This window comes from Sapajus apella, unplaced genomic scaffold (genome assembly GCF_009761245.1).
Source record: "Sapajus apella isolate SASKATOON/1434 unplaced genomic scaffold, GSC_monkey_1.0 scaffold8, whole genome shotgun sequence".
Taxonomy (NCBI): domain Eukaryota; kingdom Metazoa; phylum Chordata; class Mammalia; order Primates; family Cebidae; genus Sapajus; species Sapajus apella.
Genome location: NW_022436948.1, coordinates 28,722,920 through 28,743,887, shown reverse-complemented (window position 1 = coordinate 28,743,887; position 20,968 = coordinate 28,722,920). Strand labels below are relative to the sequence as shown.

Genomic DNA, 20,968 nt, shown 5'->3' with positions numbered 1-20,968 from the left:
GCTTCCCAAGTAGCTGGAAGTACAGGTGTGCACGACTGTGCCCAACTTAGAGAAACATTATTAATGAGCTGGCCATTATCTGCTGATGACACATAAGGAATCCTTATAGCTCCTACCCTTACCAACACTCCCAGAACTGAGAGACTTAACAGGTAATGATAACTATGGTTTACTGAGCAATTACTGTCTCAAACATAACAATAAGCCTTTTACAGATGTAATCTTTTAAAAAAACTCTATTAAGGTGATTATTATCTCCAGTTTGTAGATGAGGAAACTGAATTTAAATTACCGCAAGTCACAAAGCTAATAAGAGGCTGAGGCAGAATTCAAATCCCATTATTTTGGAAAAAGACAGGGCCTTGGCAGTTCTCTGGAACATAAATTCTGATTATTCTTTACTACTGTTCATCTACAGTGGTCTGAATTCAGGTAATGCAAGACATTTGGTACTAGCATATGAAGTTAATGGACCCACATTTTCCATGTAAAGAGTTAAAAGTATTCCAAGCCCACAATTTGTATCTGATATTTTGTCACATTCCCAGAACCGAGAGACTTAACAGGTAATGATAACTATGGTTTACTGAGCAATTACTATGTCTCAGACATAACAATAAGCCTTTTACAGATATAATCTTTTTTTTAAAAAAAAAAAAACCTATAAGGTGATTATTATTATCTTCAGTTTGTAGATGAGGAAACTACAAATTATTTATGTTAATGGTTGGTCTGTACTAAAACATTATTATACTCCTTTTGAGACAAATATATAACCACACAAAAGATAAATTAAAAGAATATTTAAATAAAATCAACAAAAGAAATTCCTCTAACATTAATATTTAAAAGTTTTCCTATATTAATAAATGGGTAAATTAGCCTTCAGTCCAAGTCAGTGAAACTGAATATGCCAGATGTGTTTTGAATCACAACAAAAGCATGTCTAATGAAGAAGATGTTTAAATAGCATCATAATTACATTGTGAAATATTATGAAATCATTAAAACAAATGTTTTCAAAGAGTATTTAATATTGTGGGTAAAATTATCAGAATACAATGCTAAGAAAGCAGGATACTATTCATCTGAGTTGAACAAATTGCCAAACATATTAGAAGGCTAGACACTATGCTAGGTGCTGGAATTACAGCATGAATATGACAAACGCAGTTCCCATGGGAAAGAGGCAAGAAGAAAACAAAAAATAAAAAATAAAAAAATTGAAGATTTTAAACAAAGGAAGAAGTAGAGAGGAAGCTACTTTACATAAAGTGATAAGGGATAGGAAAAGCTTCCCTGAGAAAATGACATTTAAGCAGACAAGGTCCTAGTCATACAAAGAATAAAGTAGAGAGAATTTCCAATAAAAGAAATAGCATATGCAAAGGACGTGCCTCCGCAAGAAACTGAGAGATGACCAAAGTAGGTAGTAATGAGCAAGGAAATAAATGGTAAGACATTAGGTCAGAGATATAAGCATAAAATACGATCTCAAATTTGTTTTTTAGTGTGTTATCCCACACCCATATATACACACCACACTGAGGGGAAGGAGAACACAATGCTAACAGTGATAATTCTAGATGATAGGAAAAGGAGTTGGGGTTATTTTCCCTTAATACTTCCACATGCTCCAAAATACATTGCATAAACACTACAATGAGAAACAATATGGCTAGAACTTCCAGTTCAGAGTTAAATAGAAGTGGTGAGGGCAGACGTTAACGCTTTGTCCCCAGATTTTACAAAGGAAAAAAACATCCGTCTTCCACTATTAATTACTATATAACTATAGTATAATATAGCCGCTATTCCCTCCTCTTGATGCACAGTTTTTGAGTTTTGTTTGTTTGCTTTTATCACTGATGTGTTGGATTTTGTCAAATGATTTCTCTGTATGGATTGAGATAATCATGTGCGCTTTAGTCTTTTACTCTATTAATAATATACATTAAGTGTTTCAGTTTTGAAACAATCTTTCCTTTCTAACGTGACTGCCTACAACTAATATACAACTAATATCATAATAATGGTGAAAGACTGAATGCTTTCCCCACCGAAGATCTGAAGAAGACAATGATATCTCATATCTACTCAGTGCAGCGAATACAAAGATATATAGATTGAAAAAGAAGAAGTTAAAATTACATGCAGCTAACATGATCTTGTGTGTCAGTAATTCTAAGGACCCTATAAGAAACCCACAATAATTAATTTAAACATTTAGAAAGGCATATGACAAAATCTGTAATCAACTGCCTCTCTCTCCCCTCTTTCCTCCCTCCCTCTCTCCCCCTCTCTCCCTCTCCCTCCATTTTTCTCTCTTTCTTTCTTTCGACAGAGTCTCTCTCTGTTGCCCAGACGGAATGCAGTGGCGCGATCTCAGCTCACTGCAATCTATGCCTCCTGGGTTCAGGCAATTCTCCTGTCTCAGCCTCCCAAGTAGTTGAGATTAGAGGCGCATGCCATTGTGCACGGCTAATTTTTGTATTTTTTTTTAGTAGAGATGGGGTTTCACCATGTTGGCCTGGATGGTCTCGAACTCCTGACCTCAAGCGATCAGCCTGCCTCAGCTTCCCAAAGTGCTGGGATTACAGATACGAGCCACCACACCGGCTACACTCCTTATATACTAGCCACAAGCCATCCAAAAATAAATTCCATTCGGTCACAAGAGTAACAAAAGGAATAAAGCTTAGAAATAAATTTAGCAGCCAGGTGCGGTGGCTTACACCTGTAATCCCCAGCACTTTGGGAGACTGAGGTGGGTGGAGCACCTGAGGTCAGGAGTTCAAGACCAGCCTGGCCACATAGTGAAACCCTGTGTCTACTACAAATACAAAATTAGCCAGGCATGGTGGTACATGCCTGTATTCCAAGCTACTTGGGAGGCTGAGACAGGAGAATTGCTTGAACCCTGGAGACGGAGGTTGCAGTGAGCCGTGATCACGCCATTCCACTCCAGCCTGGGCAACAGGAATGAAACTCCATCTTAACAACAACAACAACAACAACAACAAAACAAATTTAACAAAAATGCAAAATATGTGAACTCAAAACTACAAAACATTGTTGAGGAAAGCTAAAAGGCTTGTTTATTGAAACAAAGATTCAGTTGATTGAAAGATTCAATTCTGTTAAGATGTCAATTCTCTCTACATTGATCTATCTAAATGCCATCATAATTTTTTTTCTAGAAATTGATCCTAAAATACATATGAAAGTATAAAACACCAAGAATAGTAAAATAACTTTGAAAAAGTATGAAGCTGCAGGATTTAAACTTATCTAATCTCAAAACTTACTATAAAGCTATATGGTAACCAACACTGTTGGTCATGGCATAAAGATAATACATGTAGGTAATGAAACAGAATAGAGTTCAGAATAAACTCCCATTCATAGTCATTTGATTTTCGACAAATGTGTCACTGCAATTAAAAGAATCGTCTTTTTAATATATGGTGCTGGTACAGTTAGATATACATATGTGAAAATAAACAGATAAATCAGTGTAAACCTGTATTTCACAACACACAGAAATAATAACTCAAAATGGATTATAGTCTGAATTATAAAAATTAAAACAAAACCTCTAGAAGAAGGAATAGGATAAACTCTTGTGAACTTAAGTTACAGAAGATTCCTTAAATAGGAAAACAAAAGGACAATCCATTAAAAAAAATGGAACATCATCAAATTGAAAGGCAAACCACAGAAGAAAATATTTGCAAATCATATAATTGATAAAGATATAGTATACAGTATATATTAAAACTCTTAGAAGTCAGCAATAAGATAAACTAACCAAATTTTTTTAACGGACTAAAGATATAAAAGTACTTCACCAAAGAAGACATATGAATGTTTAGTAAACATACAAGAAGATGCTCATTGTTACCCATTAAAGACATGAAATATTAATAAAATTACAACGAGATCACATTACACCTCACTAGAATAGCTATAATTTTTTTTTTTTAAGACTGAAAATAATCAAAGGTTGGGGCGGACAGGAAGAAGCTGAAGCCCCCCTACACTACTGGTGAGAATGTAAAAATGGCATAGCTACTTGAAATACAATTTGGCAGTTTTTCAAAAAGTTAAACACATGTGTATGCATCCACTTGCAACGACCCACTAATTTCACACTGGGGTATCTAACCAAGAGAAATGAAAATATATGCTTACAAAAAATCTGTCTGCAAATGACGATATCAACATCAGTCATAATAGCCAAAACCTGTAAACAAACCAAATACTCATCAACTGGTAAAGACAAGCATAAAGTGGTAACCAACAAAAAAAGGAAATGAACTAATTATTCATGGAACCAAGGATAAACATCAGAAACTTAATTCTTAGTAAAAGAGGCTAAATACAAAAGATATCTATATTGTATAATTCCATTTATATATGAAATGTCTTAAGCTGAATTGTATGTAGAGAAAGCAGATCACCTTCTGGGGCAAGAGAAGGGAGCAGAAATTAAAAATGAGAGTGAAGGAACTTTGAGGAGAAATGAAAATGTCCTAACGCTGGACCGTGCTGATGGCTGCAACATCTGAGTAAACTGACTCAAAACCTTCAAACGGAACACTTACAGTGGATGGATTTCTTGATATATGTAAATTACACCTAAATAAAGTCATGAAATATAAAAATAAAAAACATATATTGCATACAAAATCATAAATTGATTTAAAATGAATCTGATGCCCTGACAAAGGTCTAACATCCAGAGGTTACAAGGAATCTAAACAAATTTACAAGAAAAAAAAAAATTTCCATTAAAAGGTGGGCAAAAAAACAAACAAAAAAAGGTAGGGAAAGGACATGAACAGACACTTCTAAAAAGAAGACATTCATGCAGCCAGCAAATATATATACAAAAAGCTCAACATCACTGATCATTAGAGAAATGCAAATCAAAACCATAATGAGATACTATCTTAGGCCTGTCAGAATGGTGATTATTAAAGAGTCAGAAAACAACAGATGTTGGCAAGGTTGTTGAAGAAAAAAGAATGCATTACATTGTTGGTGGGAGTATAAATTAGTTCAACCATTGTGGAAGACATTGTGGCAACTCCTCAAAGACCTAGAGGCAGAAATACCATTTGACCTGGCAATCTCATTACTGGGTATATACCCAAAGGAATAAAAATCATTCTATTATAAAGACACATGCACATGTATGTTCACTGCAGCACTATGCACAATAGCAAAAGACATGAAGTCAACCCAAATAGCCATCAATGATAGACGATATAGAAAATGTGCTACATGTACACCACAGAATACCATGCAGCCATAAAAAGGAACGAGATCATGTTCTTTGCTGGGACATGGATGGAAGCCATTATCCTCAGCAAACTAACGCCAGAATAGAAAACCAAGCACTGCATGTTCTCACTTGTAAGTAGGAGCTGAATGATGAGAACACATGGACACACTGCTGGGGAACAACACGCACTGGGGCCTGTTGAGGGGAGGGGCCAGGGGGAGGGAGAGCATCAGGAAGAACAGCTAATGGATGCTGGGCTGAATACCTAACTGATGGGTTGATCTGTGCAGTAAACCACCATGGCACATGTTTACCTATGTAAAAAACCTGTGCATCCTGCACAAGTACCCCGGAACTTAAAATAAAAGTTGAAGAAAAAAAATTAGTCTGATTTAAAATGCATTGACACTTCTCTCATTTTTTAAAATAATAATCATACTTTAAGATAAACCTAATGTATTACAATTACTCCTTGAAGAATGCAAAAGTAGAATTAAGACGACTATTTACCTTCTTCATACACTACTGGTGGGAATGTAAAAGGTGGTGTAGCTACTAAGGAGAAGAGATTGTTCCTTAAAAGGCAACAGAGAGTTACTACATGACCCAGAAATTCCATTCATATGTAATCACAGAAGGGAAATGAAAACATAATATCCATCAACTGGCAAGTAGATAAAATATGACAAATGCATACAATAAAATATTATTTAGTCACAAAAAGGAATGAAGTGCTGATACTTGCTACAACATAGACAAACTTTATTATGCTGAGTGAAAGAAGGCCATCACTAACAATGATGTGTGATGCCATTTCTGTGGAATGTACCGAATAGGCAACTTAATCTAGACAGAAAGATGAGTGGTTGTCTAGGGTTGGGCTGGGAAAGGATGGAAATGGGGAGTGACTGCTAACAGGTATGGGGTTCCTTTTAAAGATCATGAAACTGTAGAGAATATTGTGGTTTAGTCACACACCTATGTGAATATAAAAACTATGAACTGAACACTTTAAATGGGTGAATTTATGGTATGTAAATTATATCTCAATAATGTCATAATAATGACTATTCACCTGGTATTTATTAAAACATCAAAAGTAATTTAGGGGTAAAAACTTAGATCTTTAATCTTACTTGTCTGCTTTTGAAGTTATGTCACATTTATCAAAACAATTTGTTAATATTCAATTATTTGTAGCTAAATGGAAGAATGCCCTTAAAAAAAATAACTATTTTTATACACCAGTAACAAACAGAAAATAACATTTAAAAACTATCCAACAGCAAAACATACCTAGGAATAAAAGTAACTTGTAAATACTGCATGTTCAATATAAATAAAATATATTAGAAGATATTAACAATGAAACCTAAATAATCTAAATGGAATGACATACCATGTTCATTATAAATACTCAGTATCATAAAATGAAAATTATTCCCAAATTGAACAAATGCCTTTAATGCAATGCCTATCAAAATTCAAAAGGTTTAATACGTTGATTCTAAAATCTACATTGAGTAGCAAAAGCCCATGAAAAAGGAACCATCCTACCACCAAAAGATTGAAGTAGGAAACTTGCCATGCCAGACACCAAAACTTATCATAAAGTGCTAAAAATTAAGCTAGTGTGCTCCTGGAAAAGAGACAAACAAATTGATGGCTGGAGAAGTAGACCATCACTCAGAGAAAATATTTGACAAAAGTTGGACTTTAGATCACCAGAGAAGGGAGATATCATTCAATAGTGCTGAAACAACTGGTGCAAAAGTGGATTCCTGCTGTCTAACACATGAACAATCAATTTCAGAGGGATTAAAGTTTTAAATAGAAAAGGCACACCTTTAATATTTTTAAAACAAAGTATAAGAGAATATCTTTATGATCTCAGAGTAGGAAACATTTCTTTAAGACACACAGAAAGGGTTAACTATATGTAAAGCATAAGATTCATAAATTCAAATGCATTAAAATTTAAAACTTCATTCACAAACAAATACAACAGAAGATGAAAAATGAACTACAACACCAAAAAACACACTGACAAAAAAACTGGGGTTTGGATGCAGTGGCTCACACCTGTAATTCCAGCATTTTGGGAGACCGAGGTGGATGGATTGCTTGAGGTCGGGAGTTGGAGAACAGCCTGGCCAACATGGTGAAACCCCTGTCTCTACTAAAACACAAAAATTAGCTGAGTGTGGTGGTGGGCACCTGTAATTGCAGCTACTAGGGAGGCTGAGGCAAGAGAATTGATTGAACCCAGGAGGCGGAGGCTGCAGTGAGCTGAGATCATGCCACTGCACTCCAGCCTGGACGACAGAGAGAGACTCTGTCTCAAAACAAAAACAAAAAGAAACAAAATTAGTATCCAGAATGCGTGTGTGTGTTTGTGTGTGTGTGTCCCATAACATTTTAATTAAAAATGGGCACAATGCAAAGGGGGTAGCCCTAATAAGGGGTGTCTGAGAGCTCAAGCAGAATGAGGCGAGTGTCACTATAGAATGGAAGAAATCATATGGTATGGGGAATTCGAGCCCAAGCTCTAGATCCGTATTGTACTTGTTATTATATTTGTTATTTTAAAACTTGAATAATTAAGACATAAAGGTATTTAATGTACAGTTTTAAGTATGTAATGGACAAAAGATATGAACTAGCATTTCATGAAAGAATACACCAACAGTGAAATGAAAAGATGTCTAACCTTATTAGCAACAAAAGAAACGCAATCAAGAACAGTAAGATGTCATTTTGCATCCAATAAATTAAAAAAGGGTGGTTTGATGTGAGCAGGATGATAGAGAAGTCCTTGCACAGGAGTGGTCCAGTACTGGGTATCAATGCCCTAGCTGGAGCAGAAGGGTGCAAAAGATGCACTGTGGTGTGCAATGTAGCAACCAATGTGAGGTGAAAGGGGCTTTCATGTGAAGGGGCTTTGAGGCTCAGGTAAAACTAGCGGGCAGGGTGAGGGACAAGAGAAAGGGTAGATTTGATCATTCCCCATGTATGTAGTGATCAAATGGGGAATGATCAAATGAAGTAACACTAAGGATCACGGTAGTCAGGTTTCTCACTGTAAGAGGAGGTACAAAAAGGAAAGGAAACATAATTGAAGCCTATAGGATTGGAATGAAATTAGGGATATCAGTATGATCAAGGGATGACACGTCAAAAAGATATTGAAGGGGATCCCACTGGCTAAATCAGGGACAAGATGAGCACCAAAATAAGTAACAATAGTAATGGATTACAGCTCACTAAATAAAACAGGCTCATGAGCACACACTGATACAAATTAACTAAAACTGTAATCAGGAAAGGTTTTACATAGTTTCAAAGCACCTGCATGCAACATAATTATTAATTACAGAGGGGAAACCAGTAATTTCACAGTAGATAAAGTTAGCAGACACCATCTTAATCAAGTAATCCCAAAGAAAATCAACAGTAATGGGTCAAAATGAAACTGTGCCACAGAACAGGATGCAGAGAGGCAACACAGCAACACTTCTGTGATATTCCCGCTCAATATTCATAACATGGATCTAATTTAATCATGAGGAAACAGAAGACAACCCTAAAGGTAAAGATATTCTACAAAATTACAGGTCAACATGGTATTCCAAAATGCCAGCATCCTTAAAGTAAAAGACTGAAGAACTGTTCCAGACTGAGGGATACTAAAAATATGAGACAAGTAAAATGCAACATGTGATTCTAAACTGAATCCTTTTGCTATAAAGGACATTATTGGGACAACTTGGAAACTTGAATGAGCTCTGAGAATTAGATAGTAGTAACGATCAATTATTTTGCTGGTTTTGTTCTGATTTACAGGACAAGGTCTTGTTTCTTTCTGGGAAACACACATTTGTTTATTCATAGGTAATAAGGCATTAAGTCAACAGAGGAAAAAAGTTCTACTATATTGTACGTGTAACTTTTCTGTATGTGTTATTTTAGAACTAAAAATATGTAAAATATAAATGTATAAACTAACACTTTTAAGTACATAATGGACATATGGCATAAATGAGAATTTCATAAAATAATACACCAATGATGAAAAATCACGAGAAGATGTTCAGCCTCATTAGCAATCACAGAAAAGTAAATCAAGACCATAGTAAGATGTAGCTCAACAGAACTGATATATTACTAATGAAATGTGAACTGGTCTGATGACATTGGAAACAATTTCATATTATTTCAGATAACTAAGCTTTCTCTACACATCTACTCTTGGGTATATATCCTGGAATCTTGCAAATCTTCTTTGGAACACATATAAAAAGAACATTGACATCAACAATGCTTATAATAGTTATACATATGTGTGTGAATGTAAGCACATCAACATATATGTATCTAAGTATATCAATATAGATACATCAAAAAGAAAACAAAAACAAGCAAACCAAAGCACCCAGCAACAACCCAAATGTCCACCAATAGAAGAAATAAACTCACACAATGGTGTATTTCCCAGGAGTGGAAATAAATAAACTATATCTACATACAGCAGCAAAAAAAAATTAAAAAAAACCATGATGAGTTAAAAAAGCAAATTTCATTAACTGTACATTTTAAATAACTTAAAGAGTGTAACTGGATTGTTTGAGACTCAATGGACAAATGCTTGAGGGGATGGACATCCCATTCTTCATGATGTGCTTATTTCACATTGCATGCCTGTATCAAAACATCTCTTGTATCCCATCAATATATACATACATATATATATATATATATATACACACACACACACACACACACACACACATACACAAACACACACACCTGTGTACCCACAAAAATTAAAATAAAAAAATGAAAAAGCAAGTATCCAAAGACTTCATACAGAATGCTACCATTTTCACAAAACAAAAACAAAAAGTAACATATTATCTAAAGGTTAATGTAAAAACCAGTATTATTTAAAGGACAGTAAATGATTAACACAAAATTGAAGAAAGTGGTTGCAAGGCACCGGGGCAAGGAGAACAATACACCAATGGATGCAACTGTGGTAGTTAAGTCTGATTCTATGCTCGATGATAGGATTTTGGGAGATCACTTTAATACTGTGCCCCATAATTCAAATACATTCTTGTTTACACAAAGTGTTACTTACATAATAGAAACAAAGTGGCTATATTGTGGCAAATCAGAGCTTTGACAAGTATCATGTTTAGGTAAGCATCATCTTAATAATTTTCACACATGAACAAATGTTAGGAGTTAGGCAACAGATTTTCTTTATTCTCCTTGTTACAAACCCAAAGGAATAGATAAAGAGATACACTCAAAAGAATTAGAAAACTAACTGGTAGATAAAAACTTATAGCTTGGTCAATCAAAAAATGAGGCTAATTCATATCTACCACTGCTTGGTCTCAAATAAAGTTAACATAAATGCTTGCTTACTTGATTGCTGCAAATTTCAAAATGTGTGATGGGAGAGGGTCATTTTGCAAAAATTACTTAACATGAGGAATAGGTAAACTGGAGTAATTCAATACACTTCAGGTTCTTAACAAACTGCATTTCTCCTCTAAATCTATAAACGGGCTTTTTTTTCTCTCTAGTTGATCATATATAGGCCAGCAATCATATATTCACCATGACAGCCAAAACTGATGAGAAATACTTAATCCATCTTAAAGAGCAAAGTTTCTTTGCACAATAAATAACTTTTTATGTTCACTATATGGTACTTCTATCCAAAAAAACAATTACAATTCAATTTTCTCAACAACGTTTTATTACAGGTAGAGCACACATTGTTAAGCAATAACCACTGCATGTAGCATAATATTTAAAAATCTTTTAAATAAGTTAGAAATGTGAATGATGTTCTAAATCAAATTTGCTATCCAAATACTTCTGGAGTATCTATCATGTGAAAGGTACTGTACACGGTGCTTTTTGGTATTTTATGTAATGCACACGGATTGAAAATCTTAGCTGTGTGCTACATTCTTGTTAAATGCAAATGAGTACAATAATCTGGTTAAAAGACATCTTATACTAATTCCTCTTCAAAAGAAAGGGAGCAAGAAGCCATTCATCCTGATGAACTCACGTAAGATATACTGTACTGACTCTTTCTGTGGGCTTGGATTTCTTTGTTAATGATGTGCTTGCACATTAACTACAGGCTACACAATACTGAGGAAGTTGGAGTGGGGTAAGATTGTCTATTTAATAACACATTTCCTTTAGAAGGATCATTGCTTCATGTTACAGAGGAAACAGACATAAAACTAAATCCACACCATTATTCCTTGTGGTATACTTCTTTTTGAATGTATACTATTTTACAAGGTTTGGGGCTGAAAAATGAGGCACTGATTCAAATAATAAATATATTTAATATGCATTTTTAACACTAAAGTGGGCACTAAATAAATGTTCAGCATACAAATGTTTCTTTGAATACTCTATTTTAAAATTACTTCCAGTGTTTCCCTGTATTGTTCAAAAGAACAGAAAATATCCACTCCATATAACATTTAATTTTTCTATTTCCTATTATTTATTGTTATTATTGAAATTATATTCTTTTAAATGTCATTTCCTATTATTAATGCCCACCATCATTCTTTTTAAGAATATATATTGGTCAGAAAAATGTTTATATAAACAAGTGTTTATCTGACATCCCCATTTGGGGTTCTCTAAGCATTTCAAGTGTAGTATCTCAATAACGGAGTCCCTGTTTCCTCATCTCAGATCAGCTCCATTCTTCCAGTTGTTCAGGCTGCCAACCGAGATGCCTCTCTTCCTCTCATGCCCACATCCAATGTGTTAGTAAACTCTGTGGGCTTTACCTTGGAATCCAGAATCCAGAATCCAGCTACGTCTTACTGACTCCATTCAAGTCATCTCCTTCTCTCCTGAATTATTATAAGGGCCTCCTCACTGGTTTCCTTGCTTCTGTTTTTGACACCTCTTTGGTCTATTTAACACAACTGCTGAAGTGATTCTGCTAAAATATTCTATTGGGCCATTCTTCTGCTCAAAACTATCTAGTGGCTTCCCCCCTCTGGCCTCATCTCCTCTGACTCTTCCTCGCTCACTCCACTCCAGCCACAGGAAATTCAACTGGAATACTCTCCTCCCCAGACGGCTACCTCACTAGCTCCCACAATGACTCAGCCCTTACTCTAGGCATCCTCTGGGTAAGGATTTCCCTGGATGTCATCTAAAACTTCACGGATATCTCCCCTTCCCCTGCCCTCAGGACCCTCCATTCTCCTTTCTTTGCTTCAATTTTTATTTATAACTTAATAAGATATCATAGTTTGAATTGTTTTATCTTATTTGTCTATCTCACCAATGAAAAGTAGGCTCCAGGAGGGTAGCAATTTTTTCCTTCTCTTTTGCTTACTGTTGTATCCCCAGGACTTAGAAGAATAACCAAAATACAGTGGGCACTCAATAAATCTGACTGGGTGGGTTGCATAGCTCACACCTGTAATCCCAGTGCTTTAAGAGGCTGAGGCAGGAGAGCACTTGAGCCCAGGAGTTTGAGGCCATGGTGAGCTAATAACCACACTTCACTCCAGCCTGGGCAACAGAGTGAGGCCCTGTCTATAATAAAGTAAAACAAATTAATAATAAATATGTCTGTATTTTGTGATCTCACAAGAGAGTCTGCAGAGATGAACAAAACTGCGAGCCTCACCAGCTGTGACAAACACTGCAGTGACCTCCTCAAAAACACACTGTCCCCTTCCTTATTTGCCCGCAGAAACTCACCCTCTTCTCCTCAGGAGGTGAATCCCAATTAGGTAAAGCTACTTGTGATAAACAATTTCTACTCTGATAATAAGAGGCAGGGCTTAACCATGGGTATATGATATAATTATGACCAATGAAGGTGACAAGGAAATGTGAGAAAATGGCCATCTTTCAACAATGAATAGTGACATCACCAAGTCACTCAAGATGGCAGAGTAGAAAACAGAAAATACCATGTGGGTCACTGATAAGATCATTATGACAATTCATTAACTGCCAATACTCCAAAGTTTTTGTTGGGTGAGAAGATATATCCTAACTGTTGACATACTTTTAATAAGGCCTTCTATTACTAATACTTTTATTAACACAGAAAAGTTTTTCAAATATTCACACAGTTTCCCACAATGGGTTAAGTCAAACTAACACTAAGTTAGAGTCATCCACCTGATGGAAGTCAGGTGTTTTCCCTTTCTTCCTGCTGCATGCCTAGAGAACATGTTGTACAACAATGAAACAAGATATTTCAGTGGAAATCACACTTTCTCACAGGAATAATATGTTATAAACAGTGTTTCCTCTTAATTAAGAACTGAAAATAAACATATAACCAAAGCAAAGGCAGTACAAATATAGAGCTTTAATAAGTTAAATCTACAATGATGACCCCAATGACTACATACTTAACAATGTTCTACAGAACAGGTGCTCATTCAGAGGGAGGAAAAGAGGGAGGAGGTTGGGTGGTAGGGAGGGAGGAGGTGAAGTCCCAAGGTCAAATCAATTCAGGAGATGATGATTTAAGTTAAAACAGATTCCCTTTCTATGTGTATACACTCTGGAAGGCAGTTGGGGGCACCATCATACATGAGATGCTCCCATTCATCTCTGAAATAATCCTAGTTTGGAGGGGGAGGAAGAAAGTAGGTCAGTGATAGCTTGAGCCAAAGGGATAATTTTGAGTCAGAGGGTTTTGATTTTTAACTCAAAGCCAAACCACTGGTAACAAAGCCAGAACTATGACTACCCAAAACCAGAACTCTTCAAATTCTCACTACAACCACCTAACAAACCACACACTGCCTCCTCATAAAAGTCTTAAAAACTCTGAAATTCCAATAAACTCTTTGTACTGTCACGTAACTTACTGTAGACAAAATAAGAGCAAAATAGAGGATATTTTTTTAAAACTTTACCATAGGATAAGCTTAATTCTGTACTTAACATAGTATCTGTAATACGGGGTAATTATTTACTAGTACTTGCATTAGCTGTCATTTTTGAAAAAATTATTTGGATGAATGATGGCTCTGAAACAAAAACTATCTGAAGTCACTGAAAAAAGTAGGGATTTCCTTCAAAACCTTCTCATCATATTCTCCAATAGTAAACAAAGGCATAAAAGTAATTCTGTTGGTAAAACTTCAAAGAGCAGTAATTGAATCAATTTAACTAAGAACTTTAGTCCAGAGAGGATATCTGATCACTGTAAGGTTGATTACAAAGATCTACTGATCTCAGATACAATCCTTGCTTCCTCTACTCTCCCTGGCGTCTTCTCTGGGTCACTCTACATTCAGGAAATGAAGCAGGAGAGGCAGCAGAAGGGTAAGTTAAGACTGCAATTAAAGGTGTGAAGCCACAGAATAACCAAAAAATGTGTGTGATGTAAAAATGTTTTTATAAAAATATAAATTAGTCTGTTTAATTCGAAATACGGTTCTTTTAAATGATGAGCCACTGAGAAAGCTGAAAAATTAAAATGATCATCTCTGAGGTACCTTATCTCAAGGTAAGTTAACTAGATAAGCATTATTCAAATAAAAATTAAAATGTATCTAATCCCCAAATTCAAACATTAATCATTATGTAAAAAAATTCAGGACTATATTTCCCACAAGTAGTCAAGGCTATTTCTAAAGGGGTATCCAAGGAATAACAAAATAACTAAAAAATACTGCATACCGCATGCCAAGAACTGTGTTAAATGCTAGGGCTTCATTCCTATACAGTAATTCTCAAATAACTCCTTGAAGTTATCCCCATTTTACAGATGAGAACACTGATCCTTAAGAGGGTAAGATGATTTGCCCATAGTCAGCAATAGTAAGTAAGTGGCAGGGTTGGGATTCATACCTAGATCATCTCGTCTGGTTGAAAACCACCACATCACAGCCTGTGTCAACTTCAATCCATTTACCTATAAACACTATTTTGGCTGAAATGCAGTTTATTAAAGATTTTAAGTAGCCTCAAATAGACTTCTATACTCTAATGGTGACTTCCAACATGGAATGTAAGTTTTAAAGCAATTATCTAGTGGGTTACTGTCAGTTATTATGCTTAACTTTTATTAATCAGACACAGGGAAATACCTGTTACGGACAACAGTGCTAACAGATACATTATCTCACTAAATATCATCCAGTCTTACAGGTGAGACTCAGAGAAGTTGGGTGACTTGCCCAGTTAACAGGTAACTCTGGGATTCAAACTCAAGTCAGTGTGTTTCACATTAAGGCATTCCACAACCACTCCCCAATAATCCTCGACAGTGTCAGACCTATTGCTTTGGTCAGCTCGTCTCCTGATCATTTCATGAAAAATTAACCATCTGTTTATAAATCATTCATCAAGCTTTTTGTTCCTAGAGCTGTGCTAAAGACACAAATATAATGACAAGTCCTTGCTGGACCCCACTAGACTCTTCAAATAAAAATATGTTTCTAGGGTAGTCTAGATTCTGGCAATTTCTATTGCAAATTAACCAAATACATTGCTTTTGTTACTACCACGGCATAAACACTCTGAACTTTCCTTAGTGGAATAAAGCCTGTTAAAACTTTTTGCAGGAAAATCTCCAGGACATTTTAAGTATCAAAAAGCTGAGGAAATGCTGGTACTTTAAAATAAATCCTGACCCAGTAAGAACTGGCACTGGGCCTTTTATTTTCTTGCAGTCAGCAAAACTACAAACCTATAAAAATTCAAATAGTAGTTAAGGGCATGCATTTTGAAGTACTTCCATATGTGGTGAGTCACTTCCAAACTCATGCTTTATACTGAAAACATTTTTTAACCTGAATATGTAGGCAAAAATCACTTTTAAACCTATCACAGCCATACTATGAAAGGAAAAGCAAGTCCATGTGGGAGTTTACTAATTGTTTCCCCTGAAAATTGCTTTTCCTGGGGTGGGGGAAATGAGTATTATTCATTGACTCATATGTCCCATCTTGCTTTACAGTTCAAACAAATTCAAAACCTGTTTTTCCTAACCCTGTATTGATCTAGATCTTTACAAAAATGAAAGGAAAGACAGGTTAATCATCCAACAAACATAATAAGCACGTGTGTATGAGGAGAGGTGAGCTGGAGGAAGCGGAAAGAACTAGGTCAGTAGGTGGCAGATGTTGAGTGGTTCAAACTTGAAAGGAATCCAAAGCATGAACTGGGGTTTGTGAAACTCTTAAAAGTAAATGAAAATAAAAATAAAAATGTATGGAAGAAAAGGTTCTAATTCAGAAGAACACGCTATTAAGTAAGTGATCATCTAAAAACCTAAATTCTTTCTTTTGAAAAATATATTACAATTAACAACAATATTGTCAATAACACATTATCTTTCTATGGCATTACACTGATATCAATGTATGTCATGTATTTCCTCATTTATTCTGCATAATATTCTTGTGATGTAGGATATATCCTCATTTTATAGATCAAAAAACCGAAGCTCAGGTTAAATGATTTGCTAAGAGTATATGTGAAGATGTAGGGCTCAAATATAAATCTTAGAATTCTAAAGCCAGCATTTTCCACACTATTGTATTGAGCTGTGGCTGTGATAGTGGCTGCTCTTAATGGCTACACAAGAGTTAAAAAGTAATATACCCTTTGGTTTAAAATTTTTTAAAAAAACGATAAACAATTACCTCCGCCTTCTCTCAAGAGAAAACAGGAATCCTATCTCAAATCAATGTTTTCTTTTAAAATACAAGTTTACAAGGTAATAAGTAGTGTTCATGTGATAAGCCTATCAGAAACAAGTCTAAATGCCTGAGCCAGTTTTAAATAGTCCATATTTATTCATTTCATACAACATTGCTGTAAAAATCAAGTCTGCATGATAATTCTCATTTTACATTAAAATAACCAAGATGAAGAGAGGTTACACTAATAAAAGGTTTAAAAGCTAAGAAAACAGCAGACTGTGATCACCAGACTAAGTTTAAATTGTAGGACTTTCTAACAAATACCGTAATCATGCTTTTCATCCTTAATAGAAATTCATGGGAGTATTTAAAAAAATAAAAATGTTAACCATTTCTTATTTTCTGAAATTACCGTGAAAATAGCAAATTAGCAGTAACTCGGTAGAGGAGTATCACTAATACAAACTGCATGCCCATGGTTTAAAAACACTTATAAAAGTTACTTTATTTACATTCCTTGCGAGAATGTAAAGGAATATCCATTTCTATGAGAATAAACAGCCTGTCTTTCAGTATTTTTGTCTGTGATATAAATAAAACCAAAGGATCAATATTTTTTTGAACCAACACTGGAAAAAAAGTCTGAATATTTTCTAAACATTATGCCCTAGATGATAAAGTAAGGGCTGTGTATACTGCCCACATAATTTGGGTGGCAAATAAAGTTAACTTCCCAAACCTATTTGGTTGCCAAAAGGATATCCAAATGGCAAGTCGTATTTTGTCATAGTAAGGAAGATTTAGAAACTATAATCATTATTTCTTCCTCCCAAATTCAGTTTCTGCTATTACTCCATGTCACCAACATCTCAGCATTTAAATACCATAGTCAGCCCATATGTTCAGGGTCTATGTGTGATGACAGATTTCACCTCTGTTTATGCTGCTGATTCTAAGAAACAAATTTCCACCCTTAAACTTTTACCATTTCTTTCTGTGAACTAATTTACACCCATCACCCAGATATACAAGATCTTCAGATTTTGGAGTTTTTTTGGAGGTGGGGATATCTCTGAAAGTCAGAAACTTATCTCACTCCTAGATACTGTTCTTAGCACCAGAACCATTTCCTAACCAAATAAAAAAAATTTCACCATCCCAAATTCAGTCCCATTTAGAATCTCCACTAGCCAGGCAGGCTATTTAGCAGTATTTTTAAAATACTCCTAAGAAGGCTGGGCGTGGTGGCTCATGCCTGCAATACCAGCACTTTGGGAGGCAGAGGCGGGTGGATCATGAGGTCAGGAGTTCAAGACCAGCCTACCTAGCCAACATGGCGAAACTCTGTCTCTACTAAAAATACAAAAAATTAGGCGGGCATGATGGCATGCACCTGTAATCCCATCTACTCTGAAGGCTAATGCAGGATAATTGCTTGAACCCAGGAGGCAGAAGTTGCAGTGAACAGAGATTGCTCCACTGCACTCTAGCCTGCACAACAGAGTGAGACTCCATCTCAAAAAAAAAAAAAAAAAAAAAAAAAAAACTCCTAAGAAATACAGTTGAAAAGGTTCGGGTCACCTTTAAGAAATTTAGGGAAATCTGTAAAATGATTCTCTTTTAAAAATATATTTTGTCCCAATGTCAATTAAATATGAAAAACTAAGGATAAATTTTGGGAAGTTAGCCGGGCAAGGTGGCTCACACCTACAATCCCAGCACTTTGAAAGGCTGAGGCGGGTGGATCACAAGGTCAAGAGATCGAGACCATCCTGGTCAACATGGTGAAAACCTGTCCCTACTAAAAATACAAAAATTAACTGGGCATAGTGGCGTGCGCCTGTAGTCCCAGCTACTCGGGAGGCTGAGGCAGGAGAATTGCCTAAACCCAGGAGATGGAGGTTGCGGTGAGCCGAGATTGCGTCACTGCACTCCAGCCTGGGTAAAAAGAGTGAAACTCTGTCTCAAAAAAAAAAAGAAAAATAATAATAATAATAATTTGGGAATGTAACAAAACTTTTATCTTTGAAATTGTTACATTCTAAATATTACTTTCACCAAATGCATTTTTATTTTCTATCTTGACGAACAGTAAAGAGACTTACTATACTAAGTCTATAGTAAGTTCTAAGGAAATACTAAGCAAAATAATAAGCAACATGATAAGCAAATTGCATTTAGCTAACATTAATAGATTTTTGCTTATGCAGATAAGGAACATTAAAAGAGCATTCTAAATATCACAGTAAGTTAAGTCAAAGAAATGTACATATTCAACACAATAAAGTCTGGGTGCTGTCATAATTACTCATATCACACTTTAACCTTATCAACCTGTAAATTTCTAACACACATGCTATCATTTTATCTTCATAGAAAGCACATGAAAAAACTGTTGCACAAATGCAAGTAACTTGCATTATATAATAAAGATGAATTTTTATGCTTGATCATTTCTAAAGCTTTAAAACTGTATCAGGACATACTCGAGTTCTGTTTCATCAACATTTTGATTCATCACCCTATATGTGTGGGACATCAAGTGCCTTATAAATCACAAATTTATAAAAGATACAGCCCCCTCCATTTAGAAGTTTACAATTTTGCTGAAGAGATGAATAAAACACTATGAAAAACAAAGGTGGTGTGAATGGCACTCATCAACTACTATGGGAGAGCAGACGGGAGCACATGTTCCCTTCTGTCCGAGCGGTCATACAAATCACAGGATGGACGGCCTTTTGGGAAAAGAAAACTAGTGGGGATCAAAAGACATCTGAGCCGAAGATAGCAAAAATAATGTGGCAGAATAAGAAATGTGCAGTTAACATGTTTAAGGAAGGGGAAAACCAAATATTTGATCCTGGGATGTGCAGGAACCAGGCAGAAATAGGACTTGTCTTATCTTGTGAGTAAAGGTCTTTGTTCAGGGTAACAATATTTTTTTCACAAAGTTTTACTTTGCTATGTAGAATGTATCAGGTAATAAAAACTAAAAGGCAAAAGACCAAATAGAAAGTTACTGCAGTAACTGTCTAATAATCAGAAAGTAAGAAAGCCTGAGTTTGGAAAATCAGTGGAAAGGCAAAGGAACAAAAACTCATAATTCCTCCTGTTCCAGTGAAAATGATTATTGACATAGTCATAATTATGGCTGACTGCAATCAAATGTTAAGTATGTAAAGGTATAATATAAAACCAACAACTTTCTAATAGTTTTAGGAAAAACTTTGATCACATTTATCATCTCATATATATCCTACAATGTAATAAGCATTTTAACATTGTCTTTGAATGTACTCTAGGGTACCATATACCATAACTTAATATGTCTTTAATTAAACTTTTTTATTATTTTTAAAACATTTATTGTAGTTGATCTAAAAATAAAACTTAAAGAACTACAATTAGATAACCACCTGCATAAAATGAAAGCCAATCTACACTTCTCTATGCAAAATTACTTTCCAAAATCTTTTGAGCTCTGCCTAGTCTATACTAATTTTAAGATACCAAAATATAATACATGTCTCCTATACTTTACAGAAACAGAAGAAATCTTTTATTAATATACTTTTCAAACTGATTGCCAACATAATTTTATTATTCAAATGGAAAAACATACATATTTATACACGTGAGAAAAATTGCCTGACCATAATAATAAACTGAAAGCTTCGTATTTACATATTACCTTTCAAAGGGACGTGTACGTCAGATGAAAAAGCTACTTTCAAATTATTCAAATTATCCAAATGTATTATTATGCTTAAAACTTATAATTTCTGTTTTCATTTAATTTAAATATTCCCTGCCCCAGAAAACCTATGAAGGCAAATTTTCAGAAATGAAAAGAAAATGTGTATCTTCTCCATGCATTCAATTAATAATTTGTCTATAAACAGTTATGTTCTCCTTCTAGATGCCCAACTTTAGACTAGCTTCTTCAGTTTTTTTTTTTTTTTTTTTTTTTTTTTTTTTTTTTTTTTTT

At 35.0% G+C, this 20,968-nt stretch overlaps 1 protein-coding gene across 4 annotated transcripts in view; it reads right to left on the bottom strand.

Moving 5' to 3' along the window:
* Positions 1-20,968, bottom strand: part of LOC116550956 (rRNA 2'-O-methyltransferase fibrillarin-like) — a 58,363-nt gene that overhangs the window by 10,081 nt on the left and 27,314 nt on the right. For 2 of the 4 annotated variants that reach the window (XR_004268635.1, XM_032277165.1), the window contains exon 3: positions 13,490-13,531. The exons of 1 other annotated variant lie outside the window; for it this stretch is intronic. Coding sequence is in view for 2 of the 3 variants with exons in the window: in XM_032277165.1 (XP_032133056.1) it covers positions 13,490-13,531 (42 nt within the window). In the remaining variant the exon portion in view is untranslated. One more of the 4 variants, XM_032277164.1, reaches the window with a different exon arrangement.